The sequence below is a fragment of the Hypanus sabinus genome, chromosome 8, assembly GCF_030144855.1.
Source record: "Hypanus sabinus isolate sHypSab1 chromosome 8, sHypSab1.hap1, whole genome shotgun sequence".
NCBI lineage: Eukaryota > Metazoa > Chordata > Chondrichthyes > Myliobatiformes > Dasyatidae > Hypanus > Hypanus sabinus.
The window spans coordinates 4,871,294-4,890,994 of record NC_082713.1 but is presented as its reverse complement, the minus strand read 5'-3'; the positions used below and the strand labels follow the sequence as shown (position 1 = coordinate 4,890,994).

The 19,701-nt window shown below is 44.7% G+C and overlaps 1 protein-coding gene across 1 annotated transcript in view; it reads left to right on the top strand.

Annotated features, from left to right (window-relative positions):
• Positions 1–5,194: 5,194 nt before the first annotated feature.
• Positions 5,195–19,701, top strand: part of mcf2a (MCF.2 cell line derived transforming sequence a) — a 197,629-nt gene continuing 183,122 nt past the window's right edge. The window contains exons 1-2 of the mRNA XM_059976685.1: positions 5,195–5,275; positions 6,400–6,778. Coding sequence (XP_059832668.1) covers positions 6,691–6,778 — 88 coding nt within the window. The 5' untranslated portion in view covers positions 5,195–5,275; positions 6,400–6,690. The remainder of the gene's footprint in view (positions 5,276–6,399; positions 6,779–19,701) is intronic.

Sequence of the window (19,701 nt, the reverse complement as noted above, 5' to 3'; positions counted from 1 at the left end):
CCTCCGATCTGCACATCACTGTCCAAGAGCGTGAAGAATAAGCTGTGAGGTGATAGGTGAAAAAGGCTCTTTACTTAAGCCCATTACCCCTACTAGGGCATAGGCCACCGTCAGCAGCTCACTGGAGTCCTCTATCCTGGACCAGACTTTCAAGTTCTACTTTCAGGTGTAGTCCTTCTTACATCTTCAAGGCAAAGATCCTTCCTTTGATGGAGCTGAGGTCTTCGGAGCTTCTGTTGCTCCAGGAATTTACAAAATGAGGTTGCTGATCCCATGTCCAGCCATCCTTTCACAGTCGGGCTTAGGACCACTCATGGTGGAGTTGTCCTTTACCCCTTCTGTCTATCATTTCCCAGCTTCTCACTTCATCCCCTGCCCCACCCACCTTCCCCTTCATCTGGCTTCACCTACCACCTACCAGCTTGTACTTCTCTCCTTGCCCCCACCTTATTGTAGCTTTTTCCACTTCCTTTCCAGTTGAGTCAAAGAAGGGTCTCGGCCAGAAACATCAGCTCTCTATTCCCCTTCATAGATGCTGCCTGACCTGCTAAGATCCTCTGCCATTTTGTGTGTACTGCCCTCCAATACCACTCTCTCGCCTCTTACCACTGAGACAGATTTGTATCCAATTTGCTAAAATAACCCTGGGTCCCAAGTGGTTTTACTTTTTTGCATCACCCTCCCATGTGGGACCTTGCCAAATGCCTTGATACAACATTACAATCAAAGTGGATTCTGTTTCTTCTGGAGAAAGTGAGTAACTTTGAAATGGCAAACGAGGAAATGTGCCGATGCTGGAAATCAAGCAACACACTCAAAATGCTGGAGGAACTCAGCAGGCCAGGGAGTGTCAATGGAAAAGAGTAAACAGTTGATGTTTCATGCTGAGACCTTTCATCAGGACAGCAGAGAAAAAGATGGGGAGTCTGGTCCAGGATAGAGGACTCCAGTGAGCTGCTGACAGTGGCCTATGCCCTAGTAGGGGTAATGGGCTTAAGTAAAGAGCCTTTTTCACCTATCAACTCACAGCTTATTCTTCACGCTCTTGGACAGTGATGTGCAGATCGGAGGACTGTGACCAACCGTGAGCTGGAGGGATTGGTACTGGGTCCTCTGTTGTCAAATATATTGATTTAGATGGGAATGTACACGGTGTGATTAGCATATTCGCAAATGGCACCAGAATTACTGGTACAGTGAACGTGAAGTTGGTTATCCAAATTAGAAGTTTGGGAGATGGAAGGAAGAAACACAAGGTGATAGGAAAAACTGGAAGGGGAGGAGGGGTGAAGAGCTGGGAAGTTGGTGAAAAAGATACAAGGCTGGAGAATAGGAAATCTGATAAGAGGACAGAAGGCCATAGAAGAAAGAAAAGTGGGAAGAGCATCAGAGAAAATGATGGGCAGGTAAGGAAATAAGGTGAGAGACGGAATGGGGTAGGTGGGGCATTACCAGAAGTTTGACAAAACAATGTTGGTGTCATCAGGTTGGAGGCTACCCTGATGGAATATAAGGTGTTGTTCCTCCAACCTGAGTGTGGCCTCATCTTGACAGTAGAGGAGGCTGTGGATTAGAAAGTGGAATTAAAATGGGTGGCCACTGGGGCATCCTGCTTTTTCTGGCAGACAGAACGTAGATGCTCAGTGAGGCAGTCTCCCAACAGGACCTGCCGATATATAGGAGGCCACACTGGGGGCACCGGATACAGTAGATGACCCCCAACGGCCTCACAGGTGAAGTGCTAGCTCCAGCTGGAAAGACTGTTTGGGGCCCTGAATGAAAGTGAGGAAGGAGGTATTGGGGCAGCTGTAGTCTTATTCTGCGTGCAAGGATAAGTGTCAGGAGATAGATCAGTGCAGAGGGATGAATGGACAAGAGAGTCACACAGGGAGTGATCCCTGCAGAAAGCAGAAGCAGGGGTTGGGGTGGGGAGGACGTAGGGGACATGTACTTGGTGGTGGGATCCTGTTGGAGCTGGTGGAAGTTATGGAGAATTATATGCTGGACACAGAGGTTGGTGGGGTGGTAGGTGAGGACGAGGAACCCTATCCCTGGTGGAGTGGCAGGAGGATGGGGTGAGGGCAGACGTGCAAAATGGAAGAGATGTGGTTTGAGGGCAGCGTGGATGGCAGATGAAGGAAGCCCCTTTCTTTGAAGTAGGAGGACATCTTCGTTTGGAATGAAAAGCTTCAGGCTCAGAGCAGACGGAGGAATTGAGAGTAAGGGATTGGCATTTTTACAAGTAACAGGGTGGGTAGATGTATAGTCCAGGTAGCTGTGAGAGTCCATGGGTTTACAATGGACATCAGTAGATAACCTGTCTCCAGAGATCGAGAAAGGGGGGAGGGTGGAGCCGGAAGTAGACCAGGTAAACTTGAGAACAGGATGGGAGTTAGAGGCGAATTTGATGAGCTCCACTTGGATGAAGGAAGCAGCACTAATGCAGTTGTCGATATAGTCAGTGAGTGACACCACTGTAGGCTTGGAAAATAGACTCCCACTTAGCCAACAAAAAAACAGCCATAGCTGGAACCCAGGCGAGTGCCCATGGCTACACCTTTTATTTGAAGGAAGTGGGAGGAGGCAAAGGAGAAATTGTTGAGAGTGAGGTTGTTCTGCCAGACGGAGGAGAGTGGTGGTGGAGGGAACGGGTTGGGTCTGTGCCAGGGTCGGGGAACTTGAAATCTTTGAAAAGATCGAGAGCGTGTGAACTGTCACAGATGTAGGTAGGAAGGGACCAAACCGGGGGGATAAAACTGAGTCAAGGTATGCAGGTATTAGTTTAGCGGAGCAGGGACAAGCTGAAATAATGGGTTTACCTGGACGGGCACATTTGTGGATCTTGGGTAGGAGGTAGAAATGAGAGGTGCAGGGTGAGGGAAGTAGGGGCTGGTGGCAGTGGATGTGAGACCCCCAGAATTAAAAAGGTTGGTGTTGTGCCTCTGCTCTCCCCCCACACTGCCTATGGTGTCTCCATCATTGGGTGGCTGCGGTGGGCAACACCACAGCATGAGGGCCTGGTCTGCACACCAACCAGGGTCACACAGCTTCCCTACTGCCAGTCTCAACGAACCAGAATGGAATAGTATCCTACTTAGCACTGTTGGTTTTCCACTTAAAAAATACAAATTACTACCAATCTAGGCAAAGCCGTACATAGGCTGATGTATATCTTCAGAGGTACTACTACACCCATTGTATAACTAATGCAACATGGTCTCGTGCATTCTGCAGTTGCTTTAGCTTTTTCTGTATATTCCTCCTTTGCAAATAGTCATTTTTCCTGATCAACTGAACTGCCCCGGTGCAATGGCTTGTTCCTTTCTTTGCCTTTTACCACGTGGTGATGGAATCCATGTTCCAGTAACCCTCTGGTATCTCCAAACTCCATTCCTCATTTTTATGATCTCCAGTCTCATGCTTGTTAATCAGTAGAAACAATGACAGTGCTGTCAGATGCTTTACATAAATTGCTAAACGTTCCCACCTCAGTATTTCTATATACACACATGGCAACTAAGACAACTGTGCTTCTTCAAAGAGCACAATGAGGTCATTCTTATTAGGCTCTATAATGAGTCAACCTGTAGTTGGGGAAGCGAAGACCTCTCCCTCCTGTCAGATTGTTATTAACCTCTGTTTACCAGAGCCCAGTTTAAGTTCTGCTTAACTCTGTTTACCAGACACTGCTATCACAGACTCCCTGTACCATACTGTGCAGTAATACCAGCACTTCTTACCCGGATGATGTGAATGTGTACTGTATACTATTACAGTAATTCTTGCACTTCCATCTGATCAGTGTGAACTTGGAAAACTTGTAAATCATGTACATCTTATTTTTAAGTAAACTGATCTTTTTATTCTTTCTTACTTTTCTAATATTTGTATATCTGTGCACTTGTAATGCTACTGTGACACTGTAATGTCCTTTGGGATCAATAAATTATCTATCTCTCTATCTACCCACCTATCAGTATATCAAACAAAATATTACCACAGACAAGCTAATAAAATATCATTTAAAGTGCATATAAGATTAGCTTACATACATAGACTAAGAGTATGTACATAAAGTGGGATATAGAGACAGTGGAGTGGGTTCATGGCTGGAGACGTTGAACAGCCTGACAGATTGAGGGAACTATCTGTTTATGAGATTAGTAGTCCTGGCATGGATGCTGTGTAGCCTGTTCCCTAATGGGAGTGAGACAGAGTCCAAGAGCTGAGCAAGGTATAATAGGCAGGAAATCTGCCTTTATAGTATTTGATAGCGGGAGGGCTTATGTGAGGGAGGGTGCACTTCCATTGAACTCAATAGACATGACACATTCAGCTCTGAGCCTTGGTTTAGTGTCACAGCTCAACCATTTGCAACACCGGTTCAACATTCCCTCAGTACTGCAGAAGAAATGTCAATATGAATTTTGCTTTTCAATTATTCATCCATGAGCTGTGAATGTCACTAGCAGTTGTTACCTATCTGATTGCCTAAAGCTAGATGCAGGTAAAATGCTTCAGGGCTCAGTGCTGGGTGGTGTTCTGGGTCATCTCCTTAAGCCATCACTCCAACCAGGCCTTAGGCTGCCAACAGCAATTTGCCAGAATCCTCCGTCCTGAACCGAAGGTTGAAGATGGATAAGGTGAGTTATGTTTCTTGGCGTGGGTAAGGCTAGGACCAGATGGTCAAGCCTCAGAATAGTAGGATGTCTATTTAGAACAGAGATAAGCAGGAATTTCTTTAGCCGGAAGTTGGGGGATCTGGGGAATTCTTTGCCACAGACGGCTGTGAAGGTCAAGTCCTTGGGTATCTTCAAAGCAGAGGTTAATACAGTAGGTTCTTGATTAGTCAGGGCATCAAAGGTGTCAGGGAAGAGGGAAGAGAATATTGTTGAGAGAGATTGTAATTCAGCCAGGATGGAGAAGCGGATCAGACTCAATGGCCGAATTCTGCTCCTGTCTATGGTCTCTTCTGGCAAAGGAGAGAAGAGGTACGCACGCACAATTTGGGAAATATCTGACGCATCACAATGCTTTCATTCCTACAGTCAAATGTTTCAGTGACTCTTGGGGCCATCTGCAGAACTTTCTATAGAGGGTTCTGAAAAAAATCAAAGTGCTGGAAATACAGTTAGTTTTTAATTTTATTTATAGATAAAGCATGGTACCAGGCTCTCCAGGCCATTGAGTTTGCCCAGCCCACTGTGAACAGTCAGGCATGTCTTTGGAATATGGCAGGGATCCGGAGCACCCAGAGGACTTTGGGTAACCCTAGGTAATTTCTAAAGTTCATGTTCAGCACAGCATTGTGAGCCGAAGGGCCTGTATTGTCCTGTAGGTTTTCTATGTTTCTAAAACCCAGGCAGTCACAGAAAGAACAAACTCCTTACAGACAGCGCCGGGAGATGAGCCCAGGCCTGTGATGCTGTAATCGCATTACACCAATTGCTACCATTGCAGATCCAAGACCTTTGGTCAAAATTCTGTGGAATTCACCAAAGGCTGTGTACCCCATTTCAAAAGTTATTCTTTCAATAGAAAATACCGTGTGCTATTTTATCTGCAAACCAATAAATGGGATTACTTACCTCAGCCCTGCTTTATTAAGGGATATCTAGTCCAGGATTCACTTTTAGTTAAAGGTGATTGAGCTGTCACAACATGCTGAAACCCCTTCACAAGAGGTGTCCCCTCTCACCAAGAGTTCAGAGTTCATTTTATTTCATTTAAACTGCTCGATTTTGCCAAAGAATAATCAAAAATCTGAATGCAAAGAAAGCACGGAAATGAGACCATTCGGCTACTCAGGTGCCTTCTACCCCTTTACCAGAGCAATAGGACTTGCTTTAATTACTGGTACAGTACAGCCAGAGGGGAGGAGAGTTCAAAACAACGGGGTGGGGGGGGGGTAAGAAAGGTTTAAGGTGAGAGGGAAAAGAGGGATGTGAGGGCAACTTTTTCACGGAGAGTGCTGGGTGTATGACATGAGCTGTCAGAGGAAGTGTTTGGGGCAGGTAACAGTTACAACATTTATAAGTCGTTTGAAAATGGATGAGAAAAGTTTAGAGGGAGAGAAGGACAAACACAGATGCGTGGAATTAGACTGGATGAATCAACTTGGTCGGAACGGGAGAGTTGGGCCGAATGGCCTGTTTCTCCACTCTGCAACCCCGGGGACATCCAATTCTCACACCTGGGAGTACTTCCTAAATATTCTTAGACCGACTTTTCGCTACACGGCCAGACGAGTTTCCGCGAGTTTCGGTTGAGGGTGTACTCCTGTGTGGGCGCTATAGGGGCGGGTTTTGACAATGACCTCAGCTAAGCGTGTAATCATTGCTGATAATAAACCGAACTGGAAGGCAAGCTGAATGTGGGGTTGTTTCCCGTATCCGCCAGGTACATCTCGCCGAGCTACATCCACAGAAGGTTCTCAGCGGGCGGTACCAGACACCAGTCATGTGCTCCTTTCCAGATGCCGACAGCAGCCCTGTGATCACTGCGGGTCTGCCGTGACACTCCGGCCGCTCCACCTCCACAGGGCGAGGGTCGGACGGCAAGCCGCTGCCGGGGCTGAGCGTTTACTGACCTGCAAGCTGACTGGAAGGGTGACATGTTAAAATGAAGAGGACACTTTCGTGAAGCCGGCTGCAGCTTTCAAATTGTGAGTGGATTCCAGACACGGGAGACATGGCAGCGCTGAAAATCTCCGAGGTCGAGATGACCAGCTATTACCATCTCAACGAAGCTTGCTTACTGCTGAAATCCACGGTCAAAAGTAAGTACTAAACTTCGCCACCTCCTCTGACAGGACACGAATCCTAGTTTGATAAAAGTGAGCCCTTGTGTTTTTGTTTTCTTTAGAAATATTAAACTGCATAGCAATGACTCATTTTAATTGAACCGTCCGTGGTCAATTTGGCTTCAAGAACTTGTGTTTAAAAATAACTTGTGTCCAGCCTACCTGGCATATACAGAACTCTGCCGGCAAGGCCAGTAACATCACCCTGCTCGGGGACTGTTTGTCCCATTCCCATCAACGCATCCACGCCAGGACCACCAGACTCAAAATGAGCTAGCTCCTTTCTCCAAGCTGATCAACTAACTCCACACGACTTTTTATTTCCTGTCAGCCACCCTATGTACAGCCCAGAGTCACTTTATGGACATGCAATCAATGTGTGTAAGTTATTTATTGTTTATTATTATCGTGTTCTTTATCTTTTTGTGTTATTTTTGTGTCAAATCGGATTCAGAGTAACAATTTTTTCGGTCCCCTTTACACTGGTGTCCTGGAAATGACGTTAAACAGTCTGGAATCTTGGATGAAGGGTCTCAGCCGGAAACATCAACTGTTTATTCTTTTCCGTGGCTGCTGCCTGGCCTGCTGAGTTCCTCCTGCAATTTGTGCGTGTTGTATTTAAAAATAACTTGTTTGATGTTGGAATGTAGCAAGTCTGCTTATGAATATGCAAATGGTTCTCACTGAATAATACATAAGGCTGTAAGTTATGATTTCATTCAAATGGAAAAGTGCAAAAATCTGCTACAATGAAACATATAAATAATATTTAATTGTTGATTGGGAATTCAGAGTTTATTTCCCACTAGTCTTTAATTCAGGATCCACATAGTTTAATGTCTTTTCCTGTACTCAAGTGTAAAGGAGAATGAAATAATTGTTACTCTGCATCTGATACAATAATAATAAAAAATAATAAACACAATAATAAATAAATAAACGTAAATGCATAAGATAGCTTCTATACATTGATTGCATGTCCATACAAGTGACTCTGGGGCACAGGAGTGTCTGTACACAAGGTGACTCTGACAGGAAGTGATAAAGTGGTGTTGGTTGGGGGTGTGAAGGGGTGGATTAGTGGGTTAATAATGTCAACACAATGCAGCTCTGTTGAATAAACCTACCAGAGTGATGCTGGGGTCCTTTCGTGACTTGGTGCCAGCGTTCACCGTTCCCTTCATGGGATCAGCACTCACAATGCAGAAGCCAGTCGCATGAGGAGAGCTGGCAAGGCTGTTCATCCTGAAACTGAATCTCGGACTGAGGCAGGCACTGGAACAGAGAGCTGCAGGAAGAAAATCAAAGTCAATTTATTTGTTACCATATACTACCCAGAGATTCATTTTCTAGCAGGTATTTACAGGAAAATAAAGAAATACAATAGAATTTATGAAAAACTATACATAAAGATGGTCAAATAATTTGTGTGTAAAAGAAGGCAAACCGTACAAATAATAAAAATAAATAAAACTGAGAAGATGATCTGTAGTCCTTGAAAGAGCCTGTGGGTTGTTCAGTGCAGAGCTGAGGTGAGTGAAGTTATTCACGCTGATGGTTGTAGGGTAATAACTATTCCTGAACATGGTGGTGTGGGGTCTAAATCTCACTGATGGCAGCCTTGGATGGTGAGGGTCCTTGGTAATAGATGCTGCTTTGCTCCAAACAGAGCTTCATGTAAGTGCATTCAATGGCCTCAGCATTCAGGCCATGTTCTCTTGTCACTGCTACCGTCGGTCAGGCGGTACAGGAGCCTCGGGCCCCATATCGCCAGCTTCAGCAGAAGTTAAGACTTCAACCATCAGGCTCCTGAACCAGTGTGGGTAATTTCACTCTGAACTAATTTCACATCCTATGGACTCGCGTTCAACAAACTACAACTTGTGTTCTCACTATTACTTGTTGTTGATTATTATTGACTTGCTTTCCTTTTTCTATTTGCAGTTTGTTGTCATTTGCTGATTAATTGTTTGGTTTGTGTGTAGTTTTTCATTGATTCTATTGTACTTTGTGTTTACTGTGATTTCCCACGAGAAAGTGAACCTCGGGATGTATATGTATGTGCTTTGATGATATTTTACTTTGACCTTCTCCTTGTAGATGTGCTCAGTAGTGGGGAGGGCTTCTCCTGTGATGGACTGGGCTGCATCCACCGCTTTCTGTAGACTTTTCCATTCCTGGGCATTGGTGTTTCCATACCAGGCTGGGATGCAACCAGTCAGGGTAGTCTTCACTAGGCATCTGTAGAAGTTTGTCTCCATTTTATGTGACACGCCAAATCTACACAAACTTCCGAGAGAGCAGAGGTGCCTTCTTTGTGATGGGACCTATGTGCTGGTCTGAGGGTGGATCTTCTGATATGGTCATACCAAGAAAAAGATACCATTTCAGCTGCTCTTGAATGTGTTTTCAGGCCATCGTACTCTGTTAACCAGCTACAAACTTAGAGCTGGTTCCAGTCCAAATGGCTTATGCCAAGGTGTTAATTGGATTTTTTAAATTATACTTTTTACAACCCTAGTATAATACCACAACTGGTGAATGAACTTTTGGAGCTGCTCTCATTTAGAAAATATATCTGTATAATAATATAAGCTATTATATTCTGTTATATGGTTCCTTAAGGTTGTTCTAGTGGGAGTAGTAATGGGGACAAGCTCCCACTACCTATTAAATACTCGCAATAGTGTGCATCTCCAATAGCCTCTGACAACCAATCCACTTCCTGGCCCTCACACGTGGCTTAGTTACTAAGCCCAGCAGAAGTGTTTCTATTGACAAGAGCAGGGACAAAGGCGTGTTACTGCCAACTAGTCGCTCCAGGCAGATGGGGCTCATTATCTGTTTGCCATCGCATCCAGGAGGAGGAAGATTCTGACCTCCGCTGTCTCATACCCACTCACGGGGAAGGCTTCGGGAGTAAACTCCAAGGAGAAATCCAGAGCTGGAATCCCTGAGGCAGTCCTACGTCATTCAACACCGACTGGCCACTCCTGCGAAGCTGCTGGTGCCAAACTGTATCAGTCTCTGACATTCCTTAACTGCCATAAACTGCATGGGGAGGGCGAGCCTGATACATGGGCAATAGATAGCTTTCCCTCCCATATTGCCCTGGTTTGCACAGTGAAGCAATACTTGTAGTGGACAACAGAGCCTCAAAAACGAGATACGAAAGGTTGGCAGCAGAATGTGAGGCCCAGGTTAAGGTGCATTGTTTGAAACATAACATCAGAAATAGGAGCAGAACCAGTCCATCTGGCCCATCGAGCCTGCCCCGCCATTCACTAAGCTTATGGCTGTGATCTGTCCGTAAACTCAGCTTGTCAGCTCTCTCTGCAGCAGGACTAAAGGGATGAATGTGGACATTAGGGAGGTACAGGCTGACCAGCCTCACTGCATACATGAACATGGTTCCTCTGTGGAGAGAGTTAGAAGCACCAGGTTCCTGGGAGTATAAACAATGGATGATCTCCCTTCGGCCCTCAACACCACCTCTTTGATCAAGAAAGCACATCAGCATCTCCACTTCTTGAGGCAGTGAGGCTCTCTGCTGCCACCCTCCCCCTCCTCCCTCCTGCCATCTTAAACAGTTTTTCCAGGGGCACCACAGGGAGTTGTATCATCATCTGGTACGGGAATTGCAAGGAATCGGACTGCAAGTCCTTACAAAGGATTGCGAGGGCTGCTGAGAGTGTCTCTTCTTCCCATTAAAGATATTTATTAGTCGTGTTGTGTACGCTGGGCTCTGCACATTGTCAATGATCCCTCTCATCCATCCAAGCATGTCTTTGATCACTTGTCATCAGGCCGGTGGTACCGTAGCATTGGGACAAGAACTGTTAGGACAGCTTCTTCCCCCAGGCTGTGAGATTACTGAACTCCCTGACACCCCCCAGGTCTCACTACATATGAAGCGCCAGTAGCATTATACTGTTGTGTTGTAAACGCACCTTATTATTTGTTAATTTATTTGTGGTAATATACTTTATCTGTGTGAGTTATATGTACTGTGTTGTGCACCTTGGTCCGGAGGAACATTGTTTCGTTTGCTGGTATACATATGTAGACTGAATTTGAGTACAGATGACACTTCACTGTGTGTTTTGATGTACATGTGATAAATTATGAAACTGTTGGGATATATTGACCAATAAGTGCCCAGCAAGCTCCCACTGGCTGCAGTGTGACAATGATCAGGTCTTCCTAGAATGAATAAGCACTCGCTGTTCTATGATAAAGACTCCAGGTCTTTCACCTCTAGGTGAGACTGATTATTTTTATGCGTGACCTAATAGCTGACCACTCCCTCTGCACCTGTCTCTGGAATGTTGAAATAACATTTTCAGAGTCAGCAATGGGTAATAAAGTGCACTTCCTCTTTCTCTACCAGCTCGGCAGCCTGTTCTCTTTCAAGCTGGCCACTCCTTATTTATCTTTTGCTTATTTGGATGTGGAACCGGAATTGGTTTATTCTTGTCAAGTGTACTCAGATACAGAGAAAAACTTGTCTTACCTACTGTTCATAGAGATCAGATCATTGCACAGTGCATTGAGGCAGAACAAGGTCAAACAATAACAGCGTGCAGAAAGGGAAGGGAGTGTAACAGCTCCAGAGAAAGTGCAGTGCAGTCGCACAATAAGGAGCAGGGTCATTACGAGGTAGATTGGGAGGTCAAGAGTCCATCTTATTTACTAGGGAACTACTTAGTAATTTTATAATATTGGGATAGAAGCTGTCCTTGAACCTGGTGGTGTGTGCTTTGGCCATTTGTATCTTCTCACTGATAGGGGAGGGGAGAGAATGTCTGGGGTGTGTGGGGTTTTCGATTATGCTGGCTGATTTACTGAGGCAGTGAGAACTGTAGACAGAGTTGCTGTTTATTTCAAATCTGAGTAGTTGGCATGGCAATCCAAGTAGGATGCTTTCTATAGTACACAATTCTGCAGAAGCTGAAATTCAGAGCAACACTCACAATGCGGTGGGAGCTCAGCAGGTTAGGCAGCGCCTATGAAAGGGAACAAGCAGTCAACATTCTGGGCTGAGAGCCTTCATCGGGACTGGAAAGGAAGGGGGCTGAAACCAGAATAAAAAGGTGGAGGGAGGGGAAGAAGTTCAATCTGGCAGATGATAGGTGAGACCAGGTGAGAGGGAAGGTGGGTGGGGCGATAGTGTGGAGCTGGGTGATGATGTGGAAGAGGTAAAGGGGTGAAGAAGTAGGAATCTGATTGGGGAGGAGATTGGATTATGGAGAAAGGGAAAGAAGGGGGGAACTAGAGGGAGAAGATGGTTTCTATGGTATATCGATAAAAGTGGTAAAAACTCAGCAGGTACTCTGCATGAAAAAGTTGCCCTTTAGGTTCCCTTTTACATCTTTCCCATCTCACTTTAAACCTCTACCCACTGGCTTCAAACCCACCTACCCTGGAAAAAGACTCTGGCCATTTACCTTATCTATTCCCATGGTTTTATACATTTCACTAAGGCCACCACTCAGCTTCCTAACCAATAAGGGAATCCTGCCTCACCCCTCCTGTCCTGGTTTATCCTTTCTGAATTCATTCTGCACCCTTTCCAGCCAATTACATCGTCCCTATAACTGGGCAAACCGGAACCGCACACAATACTCCAAATGTGGTCGCACCGAGAAATTGTACATTGACCCTTTCTATGCTAAAGAAGTCATTTATCAATGTCTTGATAAGATGCATAGATCATGTGGACGCTAACGGTTAGCTTGTAGGATTTTGTGAGTAAAACGAGTGTCATTATTGATAGATTTAATGATTGATTGAGTGACTACGTGGAACAGGCCCTCCTGGTTCTTTGTGCCAGGCCTTCCCCAGCAGCCCCCAAATTAACCCTAGCCTAACCACAGGGCAATTTACACTGACCAATTAACCTACTACCTGGTAGGTCTTTGGACTGTGGCAGGAAACTGGAGCACCCAGAGGAAACCCATGTGGTCATGGGGAGAGCGTAGAAACTCCTTACAGACAGCGATGGGAAATGAATCAGGATTGCTGGTACAGTATAGCATTGTGCTAACCACTACACGGCCATGCCTATATGCATAACAGAAGCTGCAGCACTTCACTTCCATTGCCAACACCAAGAAGCCGTCACTTTACACTGATGTCATAACGTCAGACACTCTCTCTTAAAGTGAACACACAGTAAATGATGGTGTTGGTGCAGTTTCTGTCATGAACAATATGTGTCATTTGTCACCCAGTACCTTACACAGGCACCCCGGAATTCATCAAAACCTGCATTGAGAGTCTGTCTGGGGCTTGTATGAGCAGCCCGACTCTGGTTCTATGTGTCGTGGTTCAAGGTACAGCAGGGGCCTCTGGCTTGCCCAGGGGTATGCTGGCATGCAGGTGGGAATGTCACAATGCAGGGGTATGGATACATTCAGGTTCACACTTCCTATCTACAGCTAAAGCTTTTTCACCCGTTCCAAAATGCAGATGAGACATCGTTAGTTGGTGCTGGTGTGCATCATGGTGGACAAAAATGAGCAAGGTAGAATGTAGATCAAGAACAAAATGCTGAAGGAACTCAGCAGGCCAGGCAGCGTCTATGAAAAAGAGTAAACAGTTGATGCTTTGAGCTGAGACCCTTCATCACGACACTTCATAACTCTTTTGGACGCACTGTTGACAAGTACATTGTCCAGGTAAACAAAAAGACAATCTGAATCTTTTAACATCATCGTCATCGTCATTGTGTGTCATGTTGAAGTGTTTTAACACAGAATCTATTAGTGAATGGAAAATCTGTGCTCCGTTTTTCAGCCCAAACGACGAGCACAGAACTTCAACTGGACCAAACGAGTTACAACAGCAGTTCTGGGAGTCTTTGTTGCCACGTGCAGGTGTGGAGGCCAGGTTTCTGTGTGTGTTTAAGGCAGAGATTGATAGTTTCTTGATTGGGCATGACATCAAAGGTTACAGGGAAATGGGTTTGAGGAGGAGAAAAGAATAGGATCAGCCATGATTGAATGGTGGAGCAGACTGGATGGGCCGAATGGCCTAATGTCTTATGGTCCTCAGCACATGCAGATACCTGATGCTAGCCCCTGACTTAAGTCCACTTTAGAAAAAAATTATCTTTCCAACTAAACGTGCTGAAAAGTCTTGAATATGTGAGACCGGGAATAAGGGGGTGGTGGCCTTGTTAATCGCCTCATGGCTGGTAACTGTCATTGGGCTTGCGGGCCATGTGGGAAGGTGGAGCCAAGGGCCATTTGAACTGCACGCAGTGCCAAGCATTTCCATGTTGGCAAATTCAGCCTTGGTGCTGGCCAGCGTTTCCGGGTCCAGGCTAAGCACACGGGTGAGCCAGTTGTGGAAATGTGGTGCTTTGTAGTGGGAAATGGGGGCTTGGTGAGGTTCGGGAATTCACCCAGCAGGTCAGTGTGGTGGTGTATGTGTTAGACCGAGTCATCATGTCGATCTGACTAGGGGTACAGGGTAATGACCCAAAGTCTTTTGCTTCCACAAGCTGGCAGTTCTTAACATCTACTAACAGTCCTTTGGTACACAGGAAATCTGTGCCGAGCAGAGGTCTAGCAACTTTAGCCAAGACGAAGACCCATAAGTAATATTGTCCAGTGAGGCAAAGCGTACCACGTTTGTCCAGATTCTGCTGCCATTGGCAGCCTCCAGTGAGGGTCCATTGCTCCCTGACTTACAACCAATGGGCGATGCTCGCAGAACCCTCACTTGAGCATGTTGTCACACAGGGACTGTCACTCTGAAAGGGCATCTGTACCTAATAGACAACCCACAACGTTCATAGAACTTGGATGTCCTGGTGCACTGATACTGTCGAAGTTGCATGGGGGGGAACGGGGTTGACACTTAGTGTTCATACCGAAGTGTGCGTAATAAAAACATCGGCCCGACATTCTCTGGTTCAGAGCTGCAGTCTTGAGTCTGCTGGAGGCTCTGCTGACAGTGCTTATTGAGGCAGGGAGAGGAGGAGGAGTGATACACCTCTGCCTGGCTGAGTGTCAACTATCAGCAAGCTCTCTATACTCCTTCACAGGTGTACGAGTGAGGGCTATGTGAACGTGATCAGGCATTTGTTGTATGAAGACTTCTTCAAAAATAAAAGAAGGATGGTGATTGCCCAGGAGAGACAGCATGTGGTCCATTAGTTCTAAGGCCTAGCGTCGTCCAGGCTAAGCAAGGAGAGCAGCTTTCAGACTCACAGTCTGCAATAGGTTAGTTTTCAGTGACATATTTATCAAATGCAGTCTGGTCTTCTTGTAGACTTACAACTCCGGCTGCAGTGGAAATACTTGGCGATGCTACAAAGCAGTAAAATTTGATATTGTCTGGTGATTTCTCAGTGTGAACTGGGCTTCTGCTCGTGCAAAATGCACAGTAGCGTTCAGCTCCAAAAACTCCAGCAGCTTCAAGGTGACTGCATTGATCGACGTGCCATTCAGGAAGTCTGGAATCGTCTGTCAGTGTCAACAATTACCTTTTCAGTAATAAAAGGGTTTCTGTATGAGGAATGTTTGGCAGCTCTTGGGCTGTATTCCCTGCAGTTGTGGAAAATGAAGGGGAATCTCACAGAAACATTCCGAATGTTAAAAGGCCTAAACAGATTAGATATGGCAAAGTTATTTCCCATGGTAGAGGATTCTAGGTCAAGAGGGCATGACTTAAGGATTGAAGGACATCCATTTAGAACTGACATGCAGAGAAATTACTTTAGTCAGAGGGTGGTAAATCTGTGGAATTTGTTGCCACGAGCAGCTGTGGAGGTCAAGTCACTGGGTGTATTTAAGGCAGAGTTGGATAAGTTCTTGATTAGCCAGGACATCAAAGAGTATGGGATGAAGGCAGGGAGTGGGGTTGACTGGAAGAATTGGATCAGCCTCTGATTGAATGGCGGAGTGGACTCGATGGGCTGAATGGCCTACTTCTGCTCCTATATTTTAATGTAGGAGTTTGTGTATAAAGCATGTTAGAGTTGTTTGCTGTGCTTAACAAAAGCTGCAGTCTTTTACTTCCATTACCAACAAACCAAAATCTGTCTGCTTAAGCTGATGTCATCACGTCAGACACCGACTCTTAAAGTGAACACAGCAACTTCAATGATGGTATTTGTGAATTATGTAGAACAGTTTCTATGATTAGCATTGTGTGTCATCTGTCTCTCATTCCATTACCCTGCAAGCATAACACTCTACAGTGGCCAGCTGTAAGATTGCAATTAAATTCCTGCCACTGTCCACAAACAGGATAATTTCACTCACCCAACACCGAACTGGTGTCACAATCTATGGACTCACTCCTAAAGACTCTACCAGTCATGATCTCCACATATATTTGTTATTTTATTAATTATTATTACTTGCTTTGTATTTGCATAGTTTGTTGTTTTTTGAACATTATTTGTTTGTCTCTGTTGGGTGTAGTTTTTCATTGAATCTATTGTATTTCTTTGTACGTACTGTGAATGCCCACAAGAAAATGAATCTCAGGTTGTGTGTGGTGACATTGAAAATAAACTTACTTTGAGCTTTGAGTTAGGAGCTTGTACATTCTCATTGTAATGGTGTGGGTTTCCTCTGGGTGCTCCAGTTTCCTCCCACAGTCCAGAGATGTATGGGTTAGGGTTAGTAAGTTGTAGGCATGCTACCAGAGGCATGGCAGTACTTGTAAACTGCCCAACACACATTCTCACTGATTTGATTTGATGCGTTTCACTGTGTTTCAATGTGACAAATAAAACTAATCTCTTTGATTACTGATGTTTGATTGGCATTAACTAACTTGCTTTTAATTTTCTTCCTATAATTATTGTGGTGGGCAGCACAGAGGGATGGATACTGACTCAGAGCACCAGAGTCCTAGGTTCAAACCTGACCTTTGCTGGAGTTTACATGGTCTCCTTGCGACATCCAGGACCAACACCCTGGCAGCTTGAGAATACAGCTAATCCAGTTCACTACCTCACTGGTGACACTGACAGCCCGAGGTTGTTGTGTGGACCAGGCCCTCATGCCTCAGGGTTGCCTGATGCAGCCACCCGGGGCAGGGTGTGGGCGTCCATGCCAGAATAGGTGCTTGACCTCCCCTCTGTACTGCTCTCCAGTGTTCGCTTCATGGAAGGCAAGCTCGATTATGTTCATCTGAGCCTGAACTAGCACGTGATGATCGGAATGCTTGTGGGCTTGTCCTCGCCGGCAACACCCCATGCACCATCCATTTACAGAACATGGCACTCGGACTTGGGCAAGATTTTTTTTGTGACTGTATGTTTACTGCCATCTTATAAGTGCTATACGTATCTTGTGCAATGTGTGACTGTTGGGCATGTGTTTTGCATCTTGGTGCTGTTTCTTTTGGCTTTATTTTGTATAGTTGAATGACAATTAAACTTGAACTTCAGAACTCCTATTGATCACGGCAACACAGAAATACATTTCATAATCTCAGCAGGGCAAACTGTACACCATCCAGAACAGTTGTAACAGGTCTTTACGAAGTTCAAAGTACAAAGTAAACTTATTATCAAAGTGCATAAATTCCACTATACAACCCTGAGACTCATTTCCTTGTGGGCAAACTTAATAAATTCATGATCGAATAATAACCATAATAGAATCAATGTAAGACCACACAAATTTGGGCGTTCAACCAGTGTGCAAAAGACAAAAATCTGTGCCAATGCAAAAAGAAAGTAATAACAAATAAATAAGCCATAAATATCAAGAATGTGAGATGAAGAGTCCTTGACAGTCAATCCATAGGTTGTGTGAACATTTCAGTGATGGGGCAAGTGAAGTTGAATGGATGGATCAGGGATTTGAGCCGCACAAAGATAAAGTTGCTGTCTGATGGAATAAAATTGGGATTAATATAGGATGTACCCAATGGGTGGTCGATGGTCAGGATGAACTTAATGGGCTAAAGGGTGTGTTCCCCTGTGGTGTGTCTCTAATATTCTCTTATAAATTATAAGAGCATTCCAATATAAACTTTTTTCACAGCATTCTCAAGCTGGCCTTCACAACTTGTAAGTGCAGTGGATTCTGGTTAACTGAGCCAGCTCTTTTGGACAGCTCTTAAAGAACAAAAACATAATCGAGAAAATAGTGGGGATTCACTTTGTTTATTTGAGACACCATGCTGCTTAACTGGGGCAGGAGACTGTTGCCAAACAGTTTCTAATTAGCATCAATTGCATGTACTTGTTAGACACTACACGGTGTTTAAGTGAACAATTTTTAAGTAGTGTCAGTGGCTTGTGCTTGTGTCATGTTCTCCATCTGGGCTGGAGGATGCCAATTGAAAAAGCAGTGACTTCTGATCATTTTGGTTTTTTTTATTTTAATTTTCAAATATTTCAGACTTTTTCCAAGATCTGTCACTAGCCAAGAAGATTACCCTACACAGTAAGGTGCACTAGATGAAGTCCTACGTTGGTATCTATTAAGGACTAATACACAGTTTAACTGTACATACTGTAACAGTATTGGTAGTGTTCCAATATTTGAATGCATAATTTGTTGTGGTAATTTATCTTTTCCATGAAACCAGCTAATTGGGGCAGACACTTCGCTGGGCCAAAATGTTTTGGTCCCAATGTGTCCCAATTAACCATGTATTTCCTACAATGGCTTCACATTCCACAGTATTCAATAGTGTGCTCCTTGTGTTCTCTATTACATATCCAGCTGTGCTTCAGGGCTGTGGCGCTGTTGAACATAGAACATTACAGCACAGTACAGGCCCTTTCTTCTGTCTTCAAGGGACTATTCAAGAGTCTCTGAAACGTCCCTAATCTATCTCTCTGTACCACCACTCCTGACAGCACATTCCACCCACCAACCATTCTCAGTGTTTTAAAATAACAAAATTGTTATATTTCAATTTTACAATTTAATTTAAATTTTTTGAATACAGGCCTTTGTGATTGTAACTGTATTTTTAATACAATGTATTTGGTACTTTTTTTGACTTGTATATCTTCCTGTTCCTTTATGCAGAAACTAATAAAAATATTGAAAGGGAAAATAAAACTTAGCTCTGAGATTCTCCCTAGACTTTCCTCCAACCACTTTAATATTATGCCTCCTCATATTAGCCATTTCTGCCCTGGGAAACAGTTCTGCTATCCACTCTATCTCTGCCTCTTATCAGCTTGTCCACTTCGATCAAAGAGATCCTGTAGAAGCTGGAAATCCAGAGCAATATGCACATGGTTAGGCAGCACCTACGGAGAGGAATAAATAGCTGAGATCCTACATCAGGACTGCAAAGGAAGGGGTATTTGCCAGAATAAGATGGTGTGTTGAGGGGATGGAGGACAAGCTGGAAGGTGATAGAGGAAGCCAGGTGGGTAGGAAAGGTAAAGGACTGAAGAAGAATTTCCCAGTGGCCAACTATTTTAATTCCAATCCCCATTCCCATTTTGCCATGATGAGGAGACTCAGAGTGGAGAAGCAACACCTCATATACCATCTAGGTAGCCTCCAAACTATCGACTTCTCCTTCCAATATTTTCCCTCCCCCTTCTATTCTATTCCCCCTTCTTTATTCCTTTCCTCATCTGCCATATCACCTTCCCCTGGTGTTCCTCTTCCTTCCCTTTCTCCCATGGTTCACTCTCCGCTCCTATCAGATCCCTTCCTCTCCAGCCCTCTACCTTTCCCACCCACCTGGCTTCACCTATCACCCTCTAGTTTGTCCTCCATTTTCTCCCCTCCCTTCCCAATCTTCAAAAAGGGTCTTGGCCTGAAATGTTAACTGTTTATTCATTTACTTAGATGCTGTCTGAGCTACTGAGTTCCTCCAGAATATAGTGTATATTACACCTCTATCGTCACCTCTCGTTCTCCATCACTCCAAAGAGAAAAGGCCCAAACTCGCTC